We start from the raw sequence: 25,456 nt of genomic DNA on the forward strand, positions 1-25,456 counted from the left end.
GCTACTTTTTTCTACATATCAGTATCTTCCTTGCTCTTAATAGCAGTGAAAAGAAAAAAGAGCATGCACAAACAATTTAAAATTAACAATTTTACAAGTTCAGCAGATGCTCAAGCACTGCTGTTTCCTTAGTGCATTTTACTGTTCATGACACTGACATGTTAAAAACTTTTCACAAAAGACTAAACAAAGGAAGTCAGTACTTCAAAGGTAAATGTAAGAAAATAAAGGATTACCTCACAAACACTCTTTTGAAACTGTAAAGCTTTACAATTTTCTGGATTTGGAATATCAGGATAGAAGGTTTCTTTAATCCTTTAAATAAAGATTAAATACACTTAATAATTATAGGATTATCAGTTAGACAAGGAGTTAGTAAGTTATCAGGTTTGTTTTGACGTTTCATATGAATATGCTAATGAACACATGAGATAAAAAGGGAAAATCATTTTCGGTGTGATCAGTCGCTAGAGCGATCGGCGCATACAGTGCATTCAGAGGTTCCTATCTGAAAACTACCAACAGTGCTTCTACTTCTAGAACTATAATATCTTATGTATCTAATGAAAACGGAAAGAAAAGAGTTAAGATGCTGACTGTGCTATCAAGTCAAAAGATAAGGCATTACTCATATAACCAAAATGTTCATACTGTAGACTGGATTTAGTACCATTAACTACTTGAGAACATATTTGCATTTTCCGTTCTCTACTACTCAAAAAAGACTTTTCCTGGACTATCAGAAAAAGGAAGGCTATTAATCTTAAGCAAAAACTAAACACAAAAACGAAATTTGCTTAGTGCCCTATCATAGTTACAGGTGTTAAAAATTTTTTTTATCATTTGAAATTCCTATAGAAAAAAAAATGTCAATGTATGTCCAAAATGCTCTAACTTCCAATCTATCTCCTTATATTTTTTCTGAATGCAAATTGTCTTAAAAATGTGATTTTTGGTAATGAGAATGTGGTTATCAAACAGGGTATTCTATAGTTTTAAACTGTTTCTGTACTGATTTATAAGCCAGGATTGCTAGAACACATTCTCTTCTTTACCATGAATGATGGCATTTTGAAGGCCAGTGAGGACCAAATGAAGACAGCCATTTGCCTGAAGCCCAGCCCAGGACAGCTCCTGCTGGCTGAGCACGAGGCGCGATTTCCTTAGCCCGCTCACCTCAGCTCACACCACTCACGTGGTCACTGCACCCAAACACACGCTGCTCTCTCCAGAAGATCAAGCTCTTTCCAATTTGCGGGCCCTCAGAGAAGCCTTTCTCTCTGCCTGGCACATCCTCTCCTCTTCCCCTGTTCCAGGGACCTCCACAGGGAAACCTGACCGCCCAAAGAGACACGTTTCCCCACTGTTCTCTCACACACCCGTGCTCTTTCCAGCACCCACTCACACTTCTCCACATGTATTTATTAAATGATTATGGGTTCAAGTCCATCCTCCCCACTATTCTATAAGGATCATACTTAGTCTACCACTGTACCTCCCTTCACATGGGAGGGCCATTCACATTTGTTAAATAAATGACCAGATTTTCTAGGCAGATCACCAGGGCAAGGGAGAGCTCAATCATTAAACTATATTTAACCCTGTGTATAGCTACTGACGTATTTATGCCTGTAAATATTTTTTTTTAGTACAATGGCTACTACTTTAATTAGTAAATATGCTTTTGTGCATGCTCAGTCATGTCTAACTTTCTGTGACCTCATGGACTGCAGCCTGCCAGACCTCCCTGTGCATAGTAGGGAAAATTTATACTTTTCCTTTGTTAAGTTTTAAAACCTGTAAATAATATGCCATGTTCTTGTCTAATATTATCTCCAACATTAATTCTGACTAATATAAATATGTATTACCTAGTTTCCACCGAAAAGGTGTACCTGTTATTTTGTTCAGTCGCAAGTTGTGTCAGACTCTCAACACATGAACTAATCAATCATGCCCTTAAGAACAAAACGTCAGTCATTACCATTCTCGTTTCCGATAGCAAAGGATACTTGTTACCACTCCAATGATGACAGCCACTGCCACTGGGATGAGAATGGCAATAATCAAACCCTCAGCTGAAAAGAGAACATTGCAGATGTTAAAATCATCATTTTTATATATGGACTCAATAAATTCATAAGACATTTAAGTCAGTAGATTATTTAAAGAAAAAAATCCTAACTGCTCCAGAGAAACGAAAAATTATTAAAACATAGCCTTAAAAAGTACTGTAATGATTTTTATACTAACACATAAGTTCTTTAGAGCAGGGTTTCCCTACTTCGGCGCTCCTAACATTTTAGGGCAGATATTTCTTTGACATGTGCTACTGGGGAAGAGGCTGTTCCATGCACTGGAAGATTAACAGCCTCCTTCAGCCTCTAACCACCAGATACCAGTAGCACAATCAAGACGGCACCATACAATGCCAAGTGTCCCTAGGAGGCAAAATCACCCCCAGGTGAGAGCTAACTCCACATGGCCCTCCTTTATGTAAAGGCATGTATAACCTTCAACCCAGGGCTAGAGAACAAGCCTGTGATCAATGAAAGTTCTTTGCTGTTGACCAACTGATCAAGTCTATCTCCTCTACTTTCCATCTCAAATTTATAAGTGTTGTGCTTTACACTTTTTTAAGGCTGTTTCTTACATTCTTCCCAGGATATGTTAAAAATCTCAGAATATTTCGCGCAAAAAATTTTAAACCAGTTGACCGTAAGTTTAACATGAATTTAGAACTCGAAACTTCAGATACATCCTCAATCCCTTAATTTCTCAAGTATGCATTAGACAATAGGTTCAGATAACTGGTAAGAATAAATATGAAGTCATTTCAGGCCTTTCAACACTGCCCTCCACCTACTTTAAAAGTATAACAAAATGTGAAATTTAAAGAAGGGGGGATTTCTATATAAACAAAAATCACTAGAAAACCAATGCACTTGCGTATGGAAAGCAACTCAATCACAACATTTAACTCACAGTTCTCCTTTGTCACCACAAACATGCTCCTCTCTGGGCCCATTCCTCCACCTGTGTAGGCTCGCAAGACCAGGTGGTAACTAGTTTTACCTTGAAGATCAGCAATCCTCAGTGTCTTCTGAGATATGTCAGTAATATTCTTAACTTTTGTGTCAAAACGACCTGTTTTTCAAGTGAAGAAGATTATTACTGTATCCTGTATCGAACATAGACTGGCGATTCGTTTCTTACATGATAGTATACATGTTTCAATGCCATTCTCTCAAATCATTCTACCCTCTCCCTCTCCCACAGAGTCCAAAAGTCCATTCTATACATCTGTGTCTCTTTTGCTGTCTCACATACAGGGTCATCATTACCATCTTTCTAAATTCCATATATATGTGTTAGTATACTGTACTGGTGTTTTTCTTTCTGGCTTACTTCACTCTGTATAATAGGCTCCAGTTTCATCCACCTCATTAGAACTGATTCAAATGTATTCTTTTTAATGGCTGAGTAATACTCCATTGTGTATATGTACCACAGCTTTCAGGGGGTTCAGGACTGGGAACTCATGTACACCCGTGGCTGATTCTTTACAACAGTATTGTAAAGCAAAATAAAGTAAAAATAAAAATTAAAAAAAAAAGATTATTACTGATCTCTATACTATTTTTAAACACCTGGTTACCCAAACTTGTCACATATCATTTTTAAGTGAGTCTGAATGCTAGTCGCCTCCAGGGCCACAGCCTGTAGTGCCAGTCAGCACCATGTTCAATTCCACCTCTACCAGTTAGTAGTTGGGTTATCTGGATCTATTATTTGAACCACTCTGAACCTGAGTTTCTCTAACTGAAATCCCATATCATGACTTAGCTCTCAGAGCTGTTTCGAAGCTCTCAGAAATTTCCATGCACATTCTCTCTAGAATAATGCCTGGCATACAGCAGGCAATCAATAAAAGTCTCTTTTCTTTCTGTTACTAAGAGCATGAAAACCCGCTGCAACCCACACCCATGGGGGCAGGGACACTGTCACTTGAGCTGACCATCTGTCTGTGAGTCAAGTGAGAAACTCAAGGGAGCAGGAGCACAAATCAATGGAGATCACTCCAAATGACTCAGGAAACTGAGGTCTCAAGTAAGACACCAGTGAGGACGCCTTGGAACTGTTTTAAAAGGAAATGAGAAGAATTGTTTAAACTATTTTTTAAATTTTAACCAAAATAGTGCAGTTCAATAGCATATGGCTAATAAAAAGCAGCAGTTGCCTGCCTGCATCTCCCTCCCCACAACCAATCACTTCAAAATCAAGTTATCAGTTTCTGTGGGTATTCACTTTCATTTCTGAAATAAACTTAGGCTGGTGGTGGTTTAGTCACTACGTCATGTCTGACTCTTGCAATCCCGTGGACTACAGCCCATGAAACTCCTCTGTCTATGGGATTTCCCAGGCAAGAACACTGGAGTGGGTTGCCATTTCCTTCCCCAGGGAATCTTTCTGACCCAGGCACTGAACCTGGGTCTACTGTACTGCAAGGCGGTCTCCTGCACTCCAGGATCATCTTCTTTACTGACTGAGCCACCAGGGAAACCTAAATTAGTAGTGCTTGACTTTTAAATTTTAGATGTTAGCTCTAACATACAACCGCTACCCCTTCTCCCCTCAACCCCACATCACTGGCAGAAAAACATTAAAAAATTTGGTAAATTCAGTGTTTATATTATCATGATTATATAAACATGAAGTATTGCTAAGACAAACTGCTTGATATGATCATGTTTCCTTTCTTTTCTGTTGGTTTAATTGCCTTTCTTCCTTATTTGTTTGATGTACCAGTTATAATTCTTCCCATATCCTTCAATGAATATTCAACACAATTTTCCATGTGACCCAGCACAACTAAGTCCCAGTGCTGTGGCCTCTCCCAGCCCCTGTCCACTCTTCATCGGGTTGCTTCCCAGGGCGTCTTCTCTGGACTGAAAGCCTTCCAGGGGCCCTTGTCCCGGGACTCCCTGCCCCACTTATTTTCTTGTGTTGAGGCCCACTTTTCTAGTAGCTGTTGGAGAAGGGATAGCTGGGGGATGTAATATGTGTAGCCTCGCCTGTCTAAAAATGTCTTCTTCTATTCTCACAGAAGTAGTACAGATACTACTGTCTCTGTAGATAAATTGGCTTGACTACAGTACTATTTTAGGCTGAAACAATTTTTTACTCAGTATTTTAGCCGTAATATCTTCTAGTATCTGGTATGTTGTTGAGAACTGCCATTCTTATTCCTGATCTGGGCACCATAACTGCTTTTTTTTTTGTTTCTAGGACTTTTTCTTTATATATTAGGTGCTCTGAAAATTCACCATGACATATTCAGCATAGACCTATTTCTCTATTTTACTGGTGTATTTAATGGCACCTTTTATTGCATACACTGAGGTCTTTTGGTTTTGGGAAATTTTCTTGTGCTATTTCTTTGATCATTTCCTTCCCTCCAGAACTCTTATAAAGGAGGACAGGGAAGGTCTTTGACTCAAGCTGCAACTTTCTTTTACCTCCAAGTCTCTTTTGCCTCTGTCTCATTTTCAGAAGAATTCCCCCATTTTCCTTTTAATATTTCTACTTCTATTTAACTCCTTAAAAATTTCCTCGATCACAGTTTTAATTTGGAGGAATTCATAACCATCTTCTGTTTGTTCCTTTTTAGAACATCATGTCTTTTCAATAAATAGTTGTACCTCAACTATCCAAGAATTTTTTTTTTTTCTCTGCTTTCCCACGTAACATTTGTTTCCTCTGATTTCTCCTGCTGTCTGTCTTGCAGGTTAGAAGCTTTCTCAATCATCTGGTTATCTCTGGCTACTCCTCATGTTTGAGAGTGAGCCACTAAAAGGCTCACTGGAAGCCTGGTGTGCACAGGTGGGGTTTAGAGGTGGGTGGGCTTCATGTCTGTTACTGACAGGAAATGACCAGCTGGGTTCCTGGCTTTTCATTGGGGTAATCCCCTGAACCTCAGCATGTTTTATGTCTTTTCTCAGGAACCATTTAATCCTCTCACCTCTTGTCCGGGAAACATGCCTAGCTGAAGATCTATTAACCGCATGGAAAGGAGGAAGAAGGAAGGTCACACTGTCCGCTGTGGTCTCCCCTGCCTGGAGGCTCTCTGGTTCAGAATAAATCTGTTCTCATTCAGGGGAGAGGGCACTCACATGAGCTACATGACATTCTGTAGGACTTGGGCGTTCTAACTGATGCTTACACGCCTTCAGTCAACTCCTGCTGTTCAGCCCAGATTCATCCTAACCATTGGCATCCACTGCTGGCCCTTCAGGATAAACCAGACTACTTCTAACTGATGCTCGCCCGACTGTCCACCTAGACTGTTCCACCATCCACTCCTCTAGTTCACTCAGCCCACTTCCACGCTCTAATGTTTCTATGTCCTCTTTTTTGCCTCTCCGGTTCTTTGTCTTTATTGGCTTTATGGGTTTTTTTTTGTTTTTTTCCTCTGTTTTACTCTAATTTTAGGGACCAACCCACTCTAATTAGAAGTCTACATGCTATAATTTTAACTGATTCAAGTGCAAAATTTCTGAGAACCTGAGGTTCAAGTGCAAAATTTCTGAGCTCCTGAGGGAAATTACACCAGACTCTGGTGTAATGTCTAGGCTTCCCTGCTGGCTCAGATGGTAAAGAATCACCTGCAATGCAGGAGACCCGGGTTCAATCCCTGGGTTGGGAAGATCCCCTGGAGAAGGGAATGGCAACCCACTCCAGTATTCTTGCCTGGACAATCCCATGGACAGAGGAGCCTGGTGGGCTACAGTCCATGGTGTTGCCAAGAGTTGGACATGACTGAGCACTTTTTTTCCTGGATATTTGCAGAACCTGATAGGGTTTGCCTCAACTCTGAAGGTTTAGGAAATGCAGAACTCCGTGATTTTGGGCAGGCACACGTTTATGCAGCTGTTCTCCAGAGATGACTAAACTAATGCCCAGGTGGGCAGCATGTCCCTGTGGCACTGTTTGTTCTCTACTTGTCAGACAGTCATTAAATAATTAAAACTGTTTCTTTCCAAGAAAAGGTCATTAAGGAAAACAAAAGCTCTCAAACTGAAGCGATGATACATGCTTGTGTTATTCAGTCATAAATAAGAAGCTTCTTTGAACAGAAATGTCATTGAGGGTTTAAAGCCAAAAGTCTGCATAAACATTTCTGTAATTGTAAATCTGAGGATTCTCAAAGGTCTCTGTGCATACACTTACCAATTGTCAAGACTGACTCCAAGTTTTTAAGATTTAAGGGACACACACATGCTCTATCAAGCCAATTAAGTTTCCCAACTCATTAAGGCCTTGCCTAATTGTGGGGATACCTCTTTGTCAAATAAAAGGAGGCTCTGAAGCCATTCTTTAGGTTCCTGAGTTTTCACTTCCATCGGCATAAATGCAGGAAGACTTTTTTTTTCTTAAGGTAACCTTCATAAGATGCTTTGTTATGCATCATGAAAGATTAGTAAGAGATTTTCTCTGTCCTGTGGGGATCATAATCAAAGGCCTCAGAATAAATGATTTAAATGATTTCTTAAAGACCACATGCCATTTATCACATACTAAAATCTTGAAAAATCTCATATTCATCAAATGACTTCATTTTCACTTCCTTATTGTTCAGAGTTTTGGAGACCAGTTTGAACTATTTAGTAGCATTTTCTTTTACCTTTTCTTTCTTCTTTCTCTCCATTTTTTGTAATTAATATAGAACTTCTAAGAAACAGTATATACTTATTCTAGTAATTTACCCACCTGATTCCAAACCCATTATCTTAGATGTGTCTCTCTCTCCTTTTTCAAAGTAAAATAAATATCCTCTTAAAAATCCTCTAAGCTCTTCCACAGGAATTTCTTCCCATTTCACTAATATAGAATCTGCAGATGTATCCTCAACAGTAAAATTTGGAGCAATAGCTGGAGCTGTAAAAGAAAAGAAGCCCACACTTAACGGAGAGTTTACTAATACAGAGCAAGTCATTAAGGTTTAATGAGATTTCTAGCCTCAAAAATAGCTGAATCTGGAATTAGAACATTATTCTTTATTTAATCATAAACTTTCACATATATTATCATAGCACTTTTACTATGAAGATACAAAGGTAGAACTTATAACTTTCAGGTATAAAACATATCTGGGGGGTTTGCAAAACCATGCAAAATCTTTAAGTGGCTACTCCAATAGACTATTTCTATTTCCCCTTTTTAGTGACAGTCTTAAATAAACAGTTTTTAAAATCTGTAAAAGTACATAGTAAATCTTTTTGACATCCAAAATAAGACTTAGTTTTCTCTATGACAAGAATAAAACTGTCAAATGTAAACATTAAACAAATGAAGAAAGAATTAGTAATTATCAATGATTTTAGTTATCATCTAACTTATTTTTCTTCCTTGAACTAATACACATTTCAATTCAATCTATTTTTAGAATTCAATCTTAAAATTGATGTCTACTTATAATTTCTCATGTTATCTTCAACTCTTAAGAAAACTCACCCATTTAACTTACCCAATTCTTCTACATATCCAATTATAGAATGTGATAATTGATATCCTTGATTTCTGCACCCATATACCGAAAAATTGTATCTTACACCTGGTCGAAACTGATCTAAAAGGATGAACACAATCAGTAAACTTTCCTAAGTACATATGGCTATGAATATCTATTTTAGAAATATCAAACTGAAAATAACTCACTTTGAAATTTCCAAAGCTAATTTTACAAAGGTTACAGAAAATACATTTGCATTTCCAAAACTAGTAAACAGAGTGAAAGTGACTTGACAAAAATTAAATTCACATCTGTTGCAATGAAAAATTTAGTATTATAACATGACATCATCTTGAAGGGGAAAAAAATGGTAATCAAGGTTTTCATTTTGTTCCTTCAAGTTAAGCAATGACACTTCTTCCTAGATTTGGTCCTGGGTCAGTTTTTGAAACAGTCCCAGGTCTGTATCACACCTCTGAAAAGCTCTTCCCTAACTAGGGTTATTTGTGGGTTGGAAAGAACCCATTGCTCTTCCCTTGTTCCAAGAAGCAGATACTAAAATTTCCACTGTACAGGACACCTAGAGGTTAAAGGAAATGGGACTTAAGAGTCTATTCCTCTTTACCGCACCAGCATTTAGTGCTATTAATTCCACAAGACATACAAGAAAAGCATTTTAACTTCGATCCAAGTTAATCACTTTCAACTGTCTCCTCAATACAATGCAAAGCGGAGTGGACGTAACAGGACCCCTGGCCTGGAGCAGCTGGCAGGACAGATGTGAACAGCTAACAATAAGATGCTATGCGGGGCCTCTGCATCAAAGGTCCTCCTTCTCACCCTACAGGTTTCAACTTCATCTTATATCCCAGATATTCCAGCTAAAGAGACATTTCTCACCTCTCCGCATCATTCCACCCTGCCCCAGTCCATTCTGATCATTCTCAAGGCCAAAGTGAGCAAGGAGGGAAGAGGGGTCATAATTTATACAGAGCACACTATGGCTGTGTAAGGTTGGGCTGTACTTCGCTGGTAAGGGACAACGCACTCGTCAAGGAAAAAAAGGCAACATCGAGGCCTTGGCCAATTATGCGCATGAAAGAATCTGGCTGTATTCCAAGCAGAAATGGAAAAAAAAATCTGAAGCTCCATGTAGGAATCCAATGCATGGGGCTCACCCTGACCATCTGACAGTGAACGAGCAGAATGCGATTCCTGGGAGAGAAGGCTCAGCAGCTGCTCGCTCTCCTGAACTTCACTCACAGGTGAGGGAGAACGGGGCTGGGGGGGGGGGCGGGGGTGGTGGTGGTGGCGACGTCAGAAGCTTCACTACCAAGAGGTGCCACAGTTCCCACAGGTGGAGGCACTCTCATTCATGCCAGGGACTCAGAAGGAACAGTGACGGTGCAGAGAGGCTAGAGCTCCCAAGGACAAGGCTGGCTCAGCCTGAGGTAACTACACACCCCTCTTGGCTGGATCATCTTAGGCTTGCAGCTCCTGAGCTGTACCCCCCTGGCCCTCACTGCGCCCCTGACCTGCATCGGGGAAGTGGTAATGGGTGCAAGTCTTTTGTGCTCAGTAACCTGGCTTGTGGGCAAACAAGGGCAAAAAGGTGGCAAATGAGGTCATTATAATTATAAACAATGCTGTGCTGAACATTCTTAGATGTACGTCTGTGCTGCTCTTGGATTTTTTTTCCTTAGAATATATTCCTAGACAAGTAACGACGAGATCAAAGTCTATGAATTGTTTCACACACATACTGCCACAAACTGCTTTCCAAAAAAGTTAAACCAATCCATAATCAGCCCAGTGGTGAGGGGCAACAATCACTGCACTGCAACCAGGAACTCCGTGTGCTGCTCTTAAAAAAAAATTTTTTTTTTTTGGTGGTTAGCTGCTGTAGCGTATACAGAAATAGAAACATAATGATGTACACACAAAACTTGCATATGTTATTCTAAACCAATGTCACCTTGATAAAAAGTAAATTAAAAAAATATCTTTAAAGAAATCTGAGAGACACCTACCAGATTCTATTACAGTTTCAGTGCTGTTTGAAGGGATTTTTTTCCAGTCCATGAGGCAGGGTCCAGACTGAGATGAGTTACACCACTTAATTACATAGTCGCAGGTCATGTTAGGGTCATAATTCCAAGTGAGGAGGATACTATTTCCCATTCCAACAGCCTGCTCTATTTTGAGATCATCTTCAAGAAAGAAGGATTTTTACCAGTGTTAAAAATAATGTTTTAAGGTAAACCTCATGAAAATGAGCCAGTTATACAAATCATTTCATTGTACATATACTGCAAAATGGTGCTAAACTAGATAAACCTTTAGCCAAGTTTAGAAATGCTGCTCTGTGGCAATTACTTGGTCATACAGATCAACTCTGCAGCTGGAAAAAAAATCAAAACACAACAAAAAAGAACCAAGGATCAGGCAGTGACATAGCTGGGCCAGGACATGAAGCTCAAGAGCCATGATGAATGGGGCAGAAGGAATGAGCACTGGAGGGTCACGGCACAGCAGTACAGGGACAGCAGGCTGGAGAAGAGCAGGCATGGGTGGCCAGAATCTCCTCTCTCATCATCCACTATGGATGAGCTCCACGAGTGCCTGCAGCTCCACTCTGGGCACAGACCACGCCAAGCAGGAACACAACCCCACGCAGTGAGTGAACGAATGGTTGTGCCAGCCCCTCGCTTCCCTTCAGGGGAGACTGCTGTCCCATAGGTGGGCAGAAGGGACTCTGGAGACAGGACAGGGATGGAAGCTATGGGATGGGATGGCCAGCGTGGGCAGAGCAGTACGGATGTGTGAGGTGAGAGGCTGACAGAGGGCGCTGGAGGCCATGGTGAGGTTTGTTTTCCCCCACCTGCCAGATCTCAACCTCAGCGATAAGGGAGGCCCAAGGTTGGGAGTAAGTAATTAGTGTAGGTTAGGACAGTGTGGCCAAGAGGGAAATTTTCCAGAGAAACAGGGGAAAGAAGTAATTTCTCTAACTGATGCATATTTAAGGGCTCAGTAAAAACCCATGGAAAGGTTTTTTTTTTTTGAACAAAATTTGCATTCATAAGCAACTACTACTAGATACAAGACAACAATTCAGCTTGGAATACAGAAGACTCTGGATACAACAGCTTCTTGGCTCAATGTGACTAAAAAAATCCATACTGTCAGCCTGTGCTGAGGCAGTAAGGCCTCCAACTGGGGAAATCCTCAAGGAACCATGATTTGTTCTGAGTTGCAGTAACTGTCTGAAAGCTGATGGCCAGACCACTGTTAGTTCTGTACATTACTACCTCCTGAGAGACACACAGAAAAGGTAGGAACATAGCTTCTGAATTAAAAGATAACACAGGTATTGCCTATTATTCTGAGAGCCATGAAATACCTAACCTAAATCGGCAGCTTATCTTGCCACAGGTGTTCATACGTCTTTCCCTTGTCTTGTTTTTGCCTACACAGTGCTGCCTGCAGACCTGTCCTCTCTAGCATGCACTGCTATCTGGGCTCTGGCTGCTGCTGTGTGTCTTGAAACATACTGTGTGTCCCTATTCCTTCCTCCTAATGTGTCCACAACTGAGTGGAACAAAGAAACAGTTATGTAACAAGCAGTCAGACACTGCCCAGTGCCCTCAAACAAGAACTGAAAAGGTACTGAGGACCCAAACTGGACCAATTTTTCTTCCTTCAGGAGTGGGTGATCACAGAAAGGTGACCCCATACTAGGGTGGGACAGCAAGTCAAGGGGATGAGGCAATGACTCAGAAGAGGAGCTAACTGGGCGAGGAGGTAGGAATGGCCTCTGAGAACTTGTGACTCAAAAAGTTGTCAAGGCAGCTGAGGAAGAATGGACAGTCACTGTTCAGTTCAGTCGCTCAGTCATGTCCGACTCTCTTCGACCCCATGGACTGCAGCACATCAGGCTTCCAGGTCCATCACCAACTCCGAGTTTACTCAAATTCCTGTCCATTGAGTCAGTGTGTGATGCCATCCAACCGTCCCATCTTCTGTCGTCCGCTTCTCCTCCCACCTTCAATCGTTCCCAGCATCAGGGCCTTTTCAAATGAGTCAGTTCTTCACATCAGGTGGCCAAAGTATTGGAGTTTCAGCTTCAGTATCAGTCCTTCTAATGAATATTCAGGACTGATTTCCTTTAGGATGGACTGGTTCGATCTCCTTGCTGTCCAAGGGACTCTCAAGAGTCTTCAACACCACAGTTCAAAAGCATCAATTCTTCAGTGCTCAGCTTTCTTTATAGTCCAACTCTCACATCCATAAGTGATTACTGGAAAAACCATAGCCTTGACTAGATGGACCTTTGTTGGCAAAGTAATGTCTTTGTTTTTTAACATGCTATCTAGGTTGGTCATAGTTTTTCTTCCAAGGAGCAAGCATCTTTTAATTTCATGGCTGCAGTCACCATCTGCAGTGATTGTGGAGCCCCCAAAAATAACATCTGCCACTGTTTCTCCATCTGCCATGATGTGATGGAACCAGAAGCCATTATCTTAGTTTTCTGAATGTTGAGTTTTAAGCCAGCTTTTAAACTCTCCTCTTTCACTTTCATCAAGAGGCTCTTTAGTTCTTTTTTGCTTTCTGTCATAAGGGTGGTGTTATCTGCATATCTGAAGTTATTGATATTTCTCCTGGCAATCTTGATTCCAGCTTGTGCTTCATCCAGCCCAGCATTTCTCATGATGTACTCTGCATATAAGTTAAATAAGCAGGGTGACAATATATAGCCTTGATGTATTCCTTTTCCAATCTGGAACCAGTCTGTTATTCCATGTCCAGTTCTAACTGTTGCTTCTTGACCTGCATACAGATTTCTCAGGAGGCAGGTCAGGTGGTCTGATATTCCTATCTCTTGAAGAATTCTCCAGTTTGTTGTGATCCACACAGTCAAAGGCTTTGGCCTAGTCAATAAAGCAGAAGTAGATATTTTTCTGGAACTCTCTTGCTTTTTCGATGATCCAGGGCATGTTGGTAATCTGATCTCTGGTTCCTCTGCCTTTTCTAAATCCAGCTTGAACATTTGGAAATTCACGGTTCACATACTGTTGAAGCCTGGCTTGGAGAAGTTTGAGCATTACTTTGCTAGTGTGTGAGATGACTGCAATTGTGCGGTAGTTTGAGCATTCTTTGGCATTGCCTTTCTCTGGGATTGGAATGAAAACTGACAGTCACTGTAACTCATCAAATTTAAAGGGGAAGCTGAGGAATTTTAAAATTACATCAAAATTCTTTTCTAAAGCTTATACTGAAGATGAAATTTAGACTTTAAGAAGAATTTCTTATCAGTAAAGGATTCCTATTAATAAAGAATTGTCTTATCAATGAAGCAGTCATTTAAAACGAGTATTTCTTCCCTACTGTTTAAAAATAGCCTAGTTGATGTGTCAACTGTCATGGTCTTGGGAAGATGTGTAAAAGCAGTTCTGAATAAACTGTTAAAATATTTCTTCCTAAGAGTAGTATCTACCGCCATAACTCTACAACATTATGTGTTAAAGTAATTGGGTTTTGTAATTATTTTATCCATCAGTATAGATGCTTCCAGTCAATACTGAAGGCTACTGCCTTTCTATGAATATTTGACAGTAATCTGCCTGTTCCTCCTTACTCATTAGCAGCAGCAGAGGATACGATAAGAAAGCTGACATTATGAGAGCAAGCAACACTGTCGAAATGTTTCACCTTGGTTTCCTGTCCTTATATACTACTTTTACCTTAAGTACTCACCATTGGGAATTTCCATACTAGCTATTTTAGAAGGTGGTGATAAGCCAGCAGAATTTTTTGCCACCACACTGATGATGTAGTCATTTTTATCAAGTTGTAATTCTGCCTTGTGTTGAGTATCAGGAATCTCAGAAAGGGATTTTGTTTCCTCATCTGACGAATATGATACATTATAAGAAAGTATTTTTCCATTAGCTTCATTAATGGGTAAAGGCTATTAAAAAAAGAAAAATAAATTCTGTTATAAAAATTGGCAAAGGTGATGTGACAAGGCAAGGCCACTGAGTCTAAACTGGATACTTCACTAATCCTAACAAAGTAATGTTAGGAAACATGAGTCATTAACAGTGCACAGCACAGACTTTAAATCCACTGAGATCTGGATAAATCAGGGAAGCGGTGCTGAACAAAAACTACCCTTGCTGTAAGCAGTAGAGTACATAAAAATATAAAAATTAAGTAACAAAACAATATTTAGCTTCATATTTTTCAGCAGACCCAAAAGAAGAGATGAGAAGCAGTGCTCTACTTAAAATACTAAAAAGTATGGCATCATGTTTTTAAAATAGTTATTGTTTTTTCATTTTAAAGTAGTACTTGCTCATTACAGAAAATGTGGAAAATATTAAAAAGTTGGAAGAAAAATCTCCCATATTCCCATTTCTTAAATATTCTTACATTCTGGTATTTCCTTAAAGCTGTTTTTCTAGATGGAGACTTTTATTAAAATTGTTTCAATCATACTATACAATCGTCTACTTTTTTTTCACTTTTCTACAATACACTCTTTTTTTGGATAATACAGTTGTATATATTTCTAACAGCTTTATATTTCATATAGCATTTTTATTAGTTAACCTGAATATTTCTTAAAAAAGTAGAATTTAAGTTGTTGCCATTTTTTTTCACAATAAAATGAACCTTTTGGTGCCACAGTTTTTTCCCCAGTTAGGATTAATTCCTTAATGTGGGATCCCATATCTGGACTTACAGGAAAGGAAATAAACATTCAAATGTCTTTATATATCTAAACTGCTTTTCAAAACAATCTCTCCAATTTACAAAGCACTGCATAGGACCCTCTGATCCAGCCACTATTACTCTGCTGAAGACACAGAGGTCCCCGACAGCTCTCTGATGGCCTGGTCCAGTGAACATGCTACCATCCCAAGAATTGTGGATTTCATTTGATACTGCCCATTCCTTCACATATCACCCCCATTCCCTTGGTTTCTGCACACTATTTTCCTCTGGTCTTCTTGCCCTTCTAACCTTCCCAATCTCCTCTGCTGGATCCTCCTCCTCTGCTGGTTCTTCAGATGCTGCCACCACCCACCATGCCACACCTGGCCTCTTTCTATGCTGTGTGCTCTGAGTGATCAATTTACCTGCTACTCAAAGCTATCTCTTTAGCTCAGACCTCTCCGGAGCTCCAGAGCCTTACACCAAACTACTGCCTACTGAACAATACTCAATCATCCTAGTGGTCATGATGTGTATAATCAACATGTCCAAAACAACTTAACTTTCCACCCAAATATGGCAGAACCATAAACTAGTCACTGAAGTTAGAATCTGAACTGCTTCAGTATTTTTAATCCTTGGTTAAACATTCATCTGGTCTGAAAAATATCCTAAACTCTCTACATTGAAGTCATCTGTACGATCATTCCTATATTACTGCACAATCTGACAGACAACTGAGAGTAGCTAAGGGATTTTTCCAGTTAAGAATAAGAGGGGATGCAGAGTCACATACAGACAACCTCCAGGTGATGGAATGTGTACACAACATGCTCGCAGACTCAAAAATTCAGTTTAATCAAAGCCATACTGATGTCAAGTTTTTGTAAAAGTTTACTTTAAATAACAAAATGCACTATTTAAAAGAATCTGGTTGTTATAACTGTTCCTGTGAAATCTGATGTAGAAAACAACTGTTTGTGGTTTTGATTTTCATAAATCAACAGTGAAAACATTTGCTCCAATAAGGTTTATGCTCTAGTAAAACATAATGCAATTCATATTTTAGCTAAAATTTTAGAAAACCTTTATAAAACTTTATAATTCCTATACTGTAACACAATTTATTTAAGGAACAACAAATTATGCTGACTGATAAGATATAAAAAGTTGGTTTCCTATTCACTGTAGAGAAAATATAACATTAACACTTAGAATTCTAACTTGTAGTTTCTGGCTGCATTTCTCACTAAAGTGAGGTAGATGGAATTCATGAAATCCTCGGTCCTTTATAAGTCTCATAAAATCAAACTGAAGAATGCCTAGACCTGAGACAGAGGTCCTCACTACAAAGACTGTGGGACGTCTGCAGTGATGAGGAATCTGGGAGATTTAGAAGCCAGGCTACATTCTCAGCAATACTGTCAACTAAGCCAGTCTGGGAAGTCCTGGCTCCCTAATAACCCAAGAACCATATGTAATTTAAGTAGTTTAGCATACTAAAGTTACTTAAATATTCAAGGAAAAATAAGACATTTACCTTCCAATATATTATTAGATTTTTTCCATCAGAACTCCACTCCCTCCAAATATCTGGTCCCTTTGAAGGAACTAGAAAAGAGATTTAAAAGTTAATATTTGAAGATGCATACTATGTCAGTTGATAAGATCGATAATTGGGATGGCAGGGTTTAAAATTGAAATTCTCAATAAAAATGTGAAGCAGTTACTGCTTCTAAGTCATTTTCCACTTAGAAAATGGAGCGATGGAAAAGCCGAGCTCTGAACATCTGCAAAGCACAAGGTCCCTTACAATGGGTTAGAATCACCCTCACATCCCTCAGATGGACTGGGGCTGCCTCTCCATCTCACACCCTCCAACCTCTCCTTATTCAAGCTGGCTCTGGCTACAGGTCAGCTTCCTGATTGTTCCTAAAACATGCGGAGGACACCCACTCCAGTCTTTCTGCACTTCCTGTGTTCTCTCTTCCTCTGACTAGAACTTCCCTCCTCTGGATTAACTATGTAGCTTCCTTCCCTGCCTCCTTGTATCTCAGATCAAGTGTCACCTTATTAGTGAAGCCTTTCCCAGCTACCTTACTTAAAATTGCACCCCCTCTCCCCAACCACTTGGCCTTCATTCCCTAGCCCTCTCTCTAGTTTTAATTTTTTTCCATGGCACTCATTGCCACCCAAAATACACTATTATATATGTAGTTTAAAAACTCATTTCTAGTACTCTATCCTCTACACCGCATGGGCAGAGAGTGCTGTTTTATTCACTGCTATATTCCTGTAACTAGATGATTCCTGACACACGGTGGATGCTTATTAAGTATTTCTTAAGTGAATTAAATGCCTTTATTCAATGAGGTGTAAATAAAGTGTTTCCTCTTGGCAACAACAGCTCATCAACTAAGGCAAAAGCTCCTGTGGTAACTAGTTTCCAAAAGGACCAATGATGCTGGTCACGCCCCCTGACATTCAGTGTGGTGGTCCCTCCTCCACTGTATCAGGGTTGGCCTGTGCGGCCAGTAGGGTACAGTAGACATGATGTATGTTCCTTCTGAGACTAGGACATAAAGACATTGTGGAAGCTGCCTTGTTTTCTCTTTGATCACTAAATCTGGGTGCTGCTGGCTGCCATGTGAGGACACTCCAGCAGCCCTATGGAGAGGCCCGCACAGTGAGGAATACAGACCTCGTGCTAACAGCCATGTGAGTGAACCATCCTGAAAGCCAATCCTCTAGACCCAGTCAAGCCCGCAGCCCCCACTCACATCCTGATGGTAGCCTCCTAAGAAACTCTAAGTCGGAGCCATTCAGCTAAGCTGCTCCTGTATTTCCGATCCAAAGACGCTGTGAGATAACAAATGCCTTGCAGTTTTAAGCCACTGAGCTCTGGGGTAATTTGTCACAATAACAAATAACTAGTGCATGCTCTCTTGGGACTCAAGCATGATCCAAATAACTCTTGGATGCGTTGTAAAGATCCTCTCATCTCTCTAATCTTCATGTGAAGAGACAAAATCTGGGTTAATACCTATCAGTTTTTGTCTTACTGTTTCTCTGCTTATTGCTTCCCCCATGGTTCAAACAATAAAGAATCTGCCTGCCATGCCAGGGACCTGGGTTCAACCCCTGGGTCAGGAAGATCCCCTGGAGAAGGGAATGACAACCCACTCCAGTATTCTTTCCTGGGAATATGGACAGAGGAGCCTGGTCAGCTATAGTTCATGGGGTCGCAAAGACTTGGACACAACTGAGTGACTAACACACATTACATTTTTTGGAAGAAGTTTGATATTCCCTATATTATATAGTGCAAATAAATCTTTTGCTATCTTTTATTGAATAATTTTTGAAAATTACACCTATTTCTAAATTTTCGCTGTTTGTTTGAAAGTTCACATCTGGATTAATCAAGAATAGAATCTCATTCTGTCTTTAGAAATTATCATACTCGGAAAACCAGTTACCTGATTTTATAGATATTTTGATCTGGGTGTACCACAGAAACTATAAAGTTCAAGAACGTGTAGTCCCGACCATCCTTAGGCCTAAGTCACAATATTTTACCAAATTAGCTTTATTAATAATTGCTTTCAATAAAGAAACACTATAAATAGATTGTTATAATTAAAATACCAGGAATAGGAAGAAAAAGTATGAGAAAAACCACCCCATAATCTTACTAAATTTCAAGTTTTGTTTCCTATGTATCATCCTAATATAGTTATAATCATATTGTGGATAAGGTAGCTTAGCTGTTTCACATAACATAAGCCAAGCATTTTTTCGTATTATCACGAAACTAAAACCCATCATTTAAAATCTTTGTATGGTATTTTACTAGTAGGTATTAAATAATTACACAATTTATCTAAACATTCTCCTACTTTTAGTCACTCTGGTGATATTTTTGTTAAAAAAAAAAAAAAAGGTATAAAATTTCAGGATCCATAGTAACAATTATCCATAAATCATTCAGTTAACTTACTGGCTTCTGTGGTTAAACACTGTTTTTCATTGCTCCATTTGCTCCATTTCCAGAAAGGGTCAGTAGAACAACGAATCCGAAAAGTATATATGGTATATGGATTTAACTTGTCCACAGTAGTAAGATAATTTGAACTTTCTACCCCCCTCATTGTGACATTCCGCTATTAGAAAACAAACATATATATTACATATGTAATATCATGTGTATATGAATAAATATACATATACATTTATTTTTCAGAAGAAAGCCTCCCAACTTTGCAACATAAATTGATTGAATGTCCTAAGACTTTACCTCTATAAAACCAAAAACAGTTCATCTACTATATTTTAATTCTTATATAAAATTCAAAATCAGTGAAATTATGTTCTGCCATAGCGAAAAAATTAAAGTATATTTTTAATCTAAATGTTGAATCTAAGTAATAATGGTCAATTAAATTATGCAGAGATGATGATACTCTGTCTATGGTTAATGGTGATGCAATATTACCTTAATATAATTTAGTAATCTAAGATGACCTTGAGTATTAAATACATTATTCAGATATTTGGAAGCTTATTGGAGGCAAGCATCATTTATGCATTATTTTTTACATGGCACTTAGAACCTCTAGTGCAGTGCTAAACATGTAGAATATCCAACAAATATTTAAACCAAATAAAATTAAGATAAAGCAATGTGAAACAAATTTGAGGATTTGCATGTCTCTGGAAAGTCTCTGAGTTCCCAATTACTTATTGCAAAGGAACTTTCTGTGTTACATTTTGCAGTTTGACCGATTTTTTAGAAATTATCAGTACATTTCCAAATAACAATTTAAGTAGAATGTCATTTATTTTAGATCTACCCCAAATTACAAGATGGTGCAGCATAAAAGTCAACTTAAGTATTTAAAATGTATTAAAAAGTCATGTTTTGACTTATAATGACCAATTATAACTTGCTCCTATTGCTGCACTTAGCAGTTTTAAATATCACATCATCTCTCTGCTGCTGATTAGTCCATTAACTAACACAAAGGCTACAGCAAAAACTACTCATTCATTCACAAATTTATTGAGCGCCCGTTACATGCCAAGGACTATACTAGATCTAGACACATTCTGAGCAGCAGAAGTCATGCTTATATTCTAATACACCTAGTACTGCAACTGTTTTTAAGTACTAAATGCAATACTGTTACGATATGTGTATGTGTACACACACACACACACACACACACATAATGGCTCTTAGGAAACCTCTATAGTAAGTAATCTGAGAGCTTATACATGTGAATTTACTTAATTCTTTCTGAAAACTACGTATTTTATCCAAAATAATGTCAAAAGAAGTTTAGAGGAGAATCTTACTCACCAATTCATGCTCTGAGTTAGTTTTATTAATTTCAATTTGACATAACAGTTTAATTTTTGTAAAGTTGCCCGGTAAATGCCAGGAAAGTGTCACAGCTGTTGAATTAATATCCTTCACTTTGAGTGAAGTAGGAATACGGGGATGAACTGTAAATATAATTTTCAAAAATTACTTTAAAAGTTCTTTTCTAATATGACAAATGAGAGCCAAAGAAAACAAAAAACAGGAGATGTGTTATTAGTGATGATCAACAATGTTCCACCCAGTGTTTGTGGAAGACAAACCTCACATTTATGGCCTGACACCAGGCCAGCATTGCTTAAGAACCATTCATGCTCAAGGTTGCTCAATTAGCCCCAGAAATACTAAAAGGTAGTCTCTACCTTTAAGGAACCCCTCCTTTACTTGAGGAATGACAAACAGAAAGAAAGTCAACAAGAGTATATACAGTAAGTCCTAATGTGTGGTATAGATATTAACAGACACTGGAATTTGGCTCTAAGTGTAGATGTACAGTGAAGATGGGACTTAGATGAGCCTTAGAGAATAAACCAGAGGAAATTGGCAAAACTATTGCAGAAAAGCATTTCAGGCTGGAGTCCTGGCAAGAACAAAGGCACAGTGAAGCAAACTAGACACTATATTGGATATACTGCATACACCAATTTGAGTGATAGGAAAGAATCATGGGAAAGACAGGGTTGAAATGGCAGAGGGCAGATAAATACATACAAAACTGCCACTCAGATATAAAATGTAGCCTTTCTGATCTTAGGGAAAAAAATCAAGAAATAACGAAGTAAGGCAACAGGACCATCTACTAATCACTTGTATGCTGTCTTCTAATGCAAATGGTTTAAGCCCTTAGCCCCTGACTGTCTCTAGGAGAAGGCTTCTGTGCTACTGCTCCATATATTGCAGAGCTGGTCTCAGTTGATACATGTGGAAAGACCACAGGAATGAATGCCAAAAAGAATGAACTCTTTTATTTCTATTTTGATCTCTATATTAATAGGGTTGGTAAAAATCCAGAAATCATCAGTAGTAAAATGGAACAAACTATTTATTGATACATAAAACTACGTGGATGGATATCAAAGACATCATCCTTAGTAAAAATGCCAACGTCCTGTGGCGCAGTGGTAAAGAATATGCCTGCCAACACAGGAGACGCGAAAGACACAGTTCGATCCCTGAGTGAGGAAGATCCCCTGGAGGAGGAAACGGCAACCCACTCCAGTATTCCTGCTTGGAGAATCCCATGGACAGAGGAGCCTGGCAGGCTAGACAGAGTTCATGGGGTTGCAAAGAGGCAGAAACAAGCACAAAGGAACACACAAATGCCAAAGGTCACACAGTGTATGACTCCATTTACACACATTCCCCATATGACAAAACAACAGACATGAAGAACTGATTAGCTGTTTTCCAGGGACAGAGATTCATGTGTGTCTGTTTGTGTTGGCGGCGTTGCTAAAGTGACAGCAAGAGGCAGTTCCTTTGGGGTGACAGAACAGTTCTGTATCTTAACTGTACTGGTGGGTTACATGAATCTATACATGGATCTGACTACATAAAGCCACACACATACCGCACACAATCAAATGCATAAAAACTGGTGAAAACGGAGCACGGTCAGTAGTCAGGCTCAGTATTGAACCAGGAGGGTCAGTTGCCTAACTGAAGTACAGTTCCATAAGATACTACTGAGAACGTTGGAAGGAGGACTCTATTATTTTTGCAACCACCCTTGAGTCCACAATTATTTCAAAATAAAAAGTTTTTTAAATATTGGGCAAAAATATTTTCAGAAATCAAAATTATTAGATAAAACCACTTACAATTTCTATGAAACTAATTCAAATTTTTATTTGAATTCAATAAAATAGTAAAACTTGAAATTTAAATTTTAAAGATTTTTAAATGAAATTTTAAAAATGACTACTAAGTAACTATAAAGGAAATAATCAGTAAAAAAAAAAAAAAAAACCCCTAGAAGCACTTTTCATTAACCTCAAGACATTTTACACTTCTAAAGTTATTTTTAAGACACTGGTTTATGCAGCAACTTACCTTTTTCAGTTATGTTAACTAAAAGTGTTGATTCTGTCTGACCCAGAAGATTTTGAGCATTCAATGTAAAATTGTATATTTCTTGATTTGAAAGTATTTGAAAGAATAACTGGTAGTTTTCATTTGCAGACACTTCATCTCTGTTAAATCTAACATATTTTCCTGAAAAACTGAAAAAAAGAATATTAAGGAATATTAATTTCAAAACGGCAAGAGATATATTACAGAAAAAAATGGATGAGTAAATTTCAAGTAGTTTTTCCAAAAAGGCTTATATTTCCAAGTGTAGATATATTACCTACTCAGGGAAGAAAATATATACAATGCAAAAAACAGAAGAAAATAATCAGCCATATTCCCACTACCCAGAGAGTCTCTGTTCATATTTGAGGGTTCTTCTTTCTAGGCTTTTTAAAAAAAGACGACAAGATATTGAGTCTGTGATGTGCTTAAGTTAGAGTGTTTATAATATACCCGATTTTCTAAGCATATTTTATTTCACATCTTTTGTATAAATGAAACAGAACATCTCCTTATGTCATTTAACATCCTTCCAGTGTGCTCCTTACTGTCTGACAACCTCTCCCAAAGACCTTCACCTTTCAAATAAAGTGTAGCTTGTACTGCGTGGGCCCTCTAAGGACGTCGGTCTTCCTGGATTCCAAGTGCAAATGATCTCTTTTAAATCATATGTCTCACAGTTCAGTTTTTGAGGAATGTCTGGTGGATCTAATTTAAAAATGAGAAGAAAAAAAAAAGCAGTTACTTTCGTTACATATACCTTCCCTAAAAAATGTTGCATTTTATAAATGTTAATTACATTTTGGACAATTTTCTTAAAAAATAAAATAATTTGCTTATTACATTTTGAATGATGCAGCAATTACCATTCTTTGTATAGCATGTTGTGTCAGAGTTCATATTACATTAGGAATGATGGATTAAAATATACCTAAGAGTGACTATTAGCTCATTCGGAAACTTCCTCCTAGCAACCTTAAGAGATCAACTATCATGTTTTTCCCTTAATCCCATTTCAGAGTCCATCAAATCTCTCAAAGGAACCTGTGTGCAACTAGTTCAATCAGAAAAATCTACAGGTTAAAAGTATTATCATCTATCATCTTTATATTGTGACTTGAAGTTACCAAATCATATTATAAGTTAATATAAGTCATGTTACAAGTTTCAGAGTTCTTAAATAAGGACTGTTCTTACAAGGACTTACAAGGACGGTTATTTACAAAGTAATTCTTGGTAAAATTCTGCATCTCCCTATATTCAAAGTGACTACTGCTCTTTTGTTTTTTAATGAAACGATTCTGTTTTTGTAGGGGCAAGACAAGAAAAAGAAAAACAGTTGTCTTTGTTTTGACAGACCTTAGCGTGATAAATTAAAATTCTACAGTGTGACAATGATTACAGAAAGTGATATTTCTATCTTACCTAACCAAGCATACACAGAAACTGATACTTTCTACTGTCATTTTTTTTTAAGAATTAAAAAATATTTATTTATTTTTAGCTGCACTGGGTCTTTGTTGCTGTGTGGGCTTCCTCCACCTGGGGCTGTCTTCATTTGCAGTGCACAGGCTTCTCATGGCTCTAGGCCCATGGTCTACAGTAGGCACGGCACGTGGGCTCAGGGGCTGTGGCGCAGGGGGCCTAGCTGCTCCTTGGCACGTGGAATCTTCCCAGACCAGGGATCAAATCTGCGTCCCCTGAACTGGCAGACTGATTCTTAGCCTCTTATCTTAGCCACCAGAGAGGTCTCTTACTGTCATATGTATCTAAACCATCTTCCAAGGAGGTTACGGTTTTGTAAACAATAATCTACTTGTTGAAAAACTCTAAAAGATACATTTTTAAAAACCTGTATTTTAAAAATAGTCCTCAGTTTATCAAACAAGATTTAGAAAATTTCACATACTTTCCCCAGAGATAAGCATTGTGTCCTTCAAAGTACTTGGGATAACATTAAGAGAAGTAATGAGTATTTATATGAAAGTTTAACAACTGGTAAATAAAACTAACACTGATTTATTTATTTTGAAAACCATTTTAAACTTAAGGCCAAACTTTTAGTCATTTTATTTAGCTCAAATACCCAAAATTTTGAGGATATTTAAAATGCTGATTATTTTAGGAATTGGCAGATTTTTTTATGTTGAAATACTTAAAATCCAAAATAACAGGAGCAAACTAGACAGAAGTGGAAGGAAAAATTGAAGGAGAAAAAAATATGAAAGGGCAGTATTTAAAATGTAATGCTTTTCAAAAAAACCAACTGAAGCTAGGTAAAAGCTTGGTATAAATCAACTGTCTTTCTATATAGCAGCATATAGAAAATGTAATTTAAAAAATCAATTTTTAATAGCACCAGAAAACATCAAACACCTAGAAATAAATTTACAAAAAGATATGAAAGACCTCATCTCACTAAAATAAATGAGACAAAATCTAAATAAATGAAAGGCTATACCATGTTCATAGATTGGAAGACTCAATATTGTAACAATAAAAATCTTCCTAAATTGACACATTGAATGTAATATCAGTCAAAATCCTGGCAGGTTTGAATATGTGTGTGTAAGGGAAAATTAACAAGCTGATTCTAAAATTATTTTCAGCTTTTTCAGTAGATAATGGGTTAACAGGATACCCATAAGGGACAGAAAAGTGAATCTTGATCCCTAACTCAAACCATAGCCCTTGTTATAGGTTTCTGAAGACTCTCTCTGAAGTGAAGGTTACTGCTGCTCCTGAATTAACAAATATTGATCAATATTTCA

The 25,456-nt window shown here is 38.2% G+C and overlaps 1 protein-coding gene across 2 annotated transcripts in view; it reads right to left on the reverse strand.

The window, feature by feature from the left end:
* The window catches only part of LIFR (LIF receptor subunit alpha), a 77,587-nt gene that overhangs the window by 5,522 nt on the left and 46,609 nt on the right, over window positions 1-25,456 (reverse strand). For both annotated transcript variants that reach the window (XM_040262360.1, XM_040262361.1), the window contains 12 exons: window positions 23,264-23,393; window positions 22,665-22,834; window positions 20,592-20,737; window positions 19,230-19,392; window positions 16,770-16,840; window positions 14,267-14,480; window positions 10,543-10,722; window positions 8,528-8,629; window positions 7,771-7,938; window positions 2,986-3,147; window positions 1,985-2,078; window positions 237-315 (listed from right to left, as the gene is read on the reverse strand). In XM_040262360.1, the coding sequence (XP_040118294.1) occupies window positions 237-315; window positions 1,985-2,078; window positions 2,986-3,147; window positions 7,771-7,938; window positions 8,528-8,629; window positions 10,543-10,722; window positions 14,267-14,480; window positions 16,770-16,840; window positions 19,230-19,392; window positions 20,592-20,737; window positions 22,665-22,834; window positions 23,264-23,393 (1,679 nt within the window). The remainder of the gene's footprint in view (window positions 1-236; window positions 316-1,984; window positions 2,079-2,985; window positions 3,148-7,770; window positions 7,939-8,527; window positions 8,630-10,542; window positions 10,723-14,266; window positions 14,481-16,769; window positions 16,841-19,229; window positions 19,393-20,591; window positions 20,738-22,664; window positions 22,835-23,263; window positions 23,394-25,456) is intronic.

This window comes from Oryx dammah, unplaced genomic scaffold (genome assembly GCF_014754425.2).
Source record: "Oryx dammah isolate SB20612 unplaced genomic scaffold, SCBI_Odam_1.1 HiC_scaffold_20, whole genome shotgun sequence".
NCBI classification, from domain to species: domain Eukaryota; kingdom Metazoa; phylum Chordata; class Mammalia; order Artiodactyla; family Bovidae; genus Oryx; species Oryx dammah.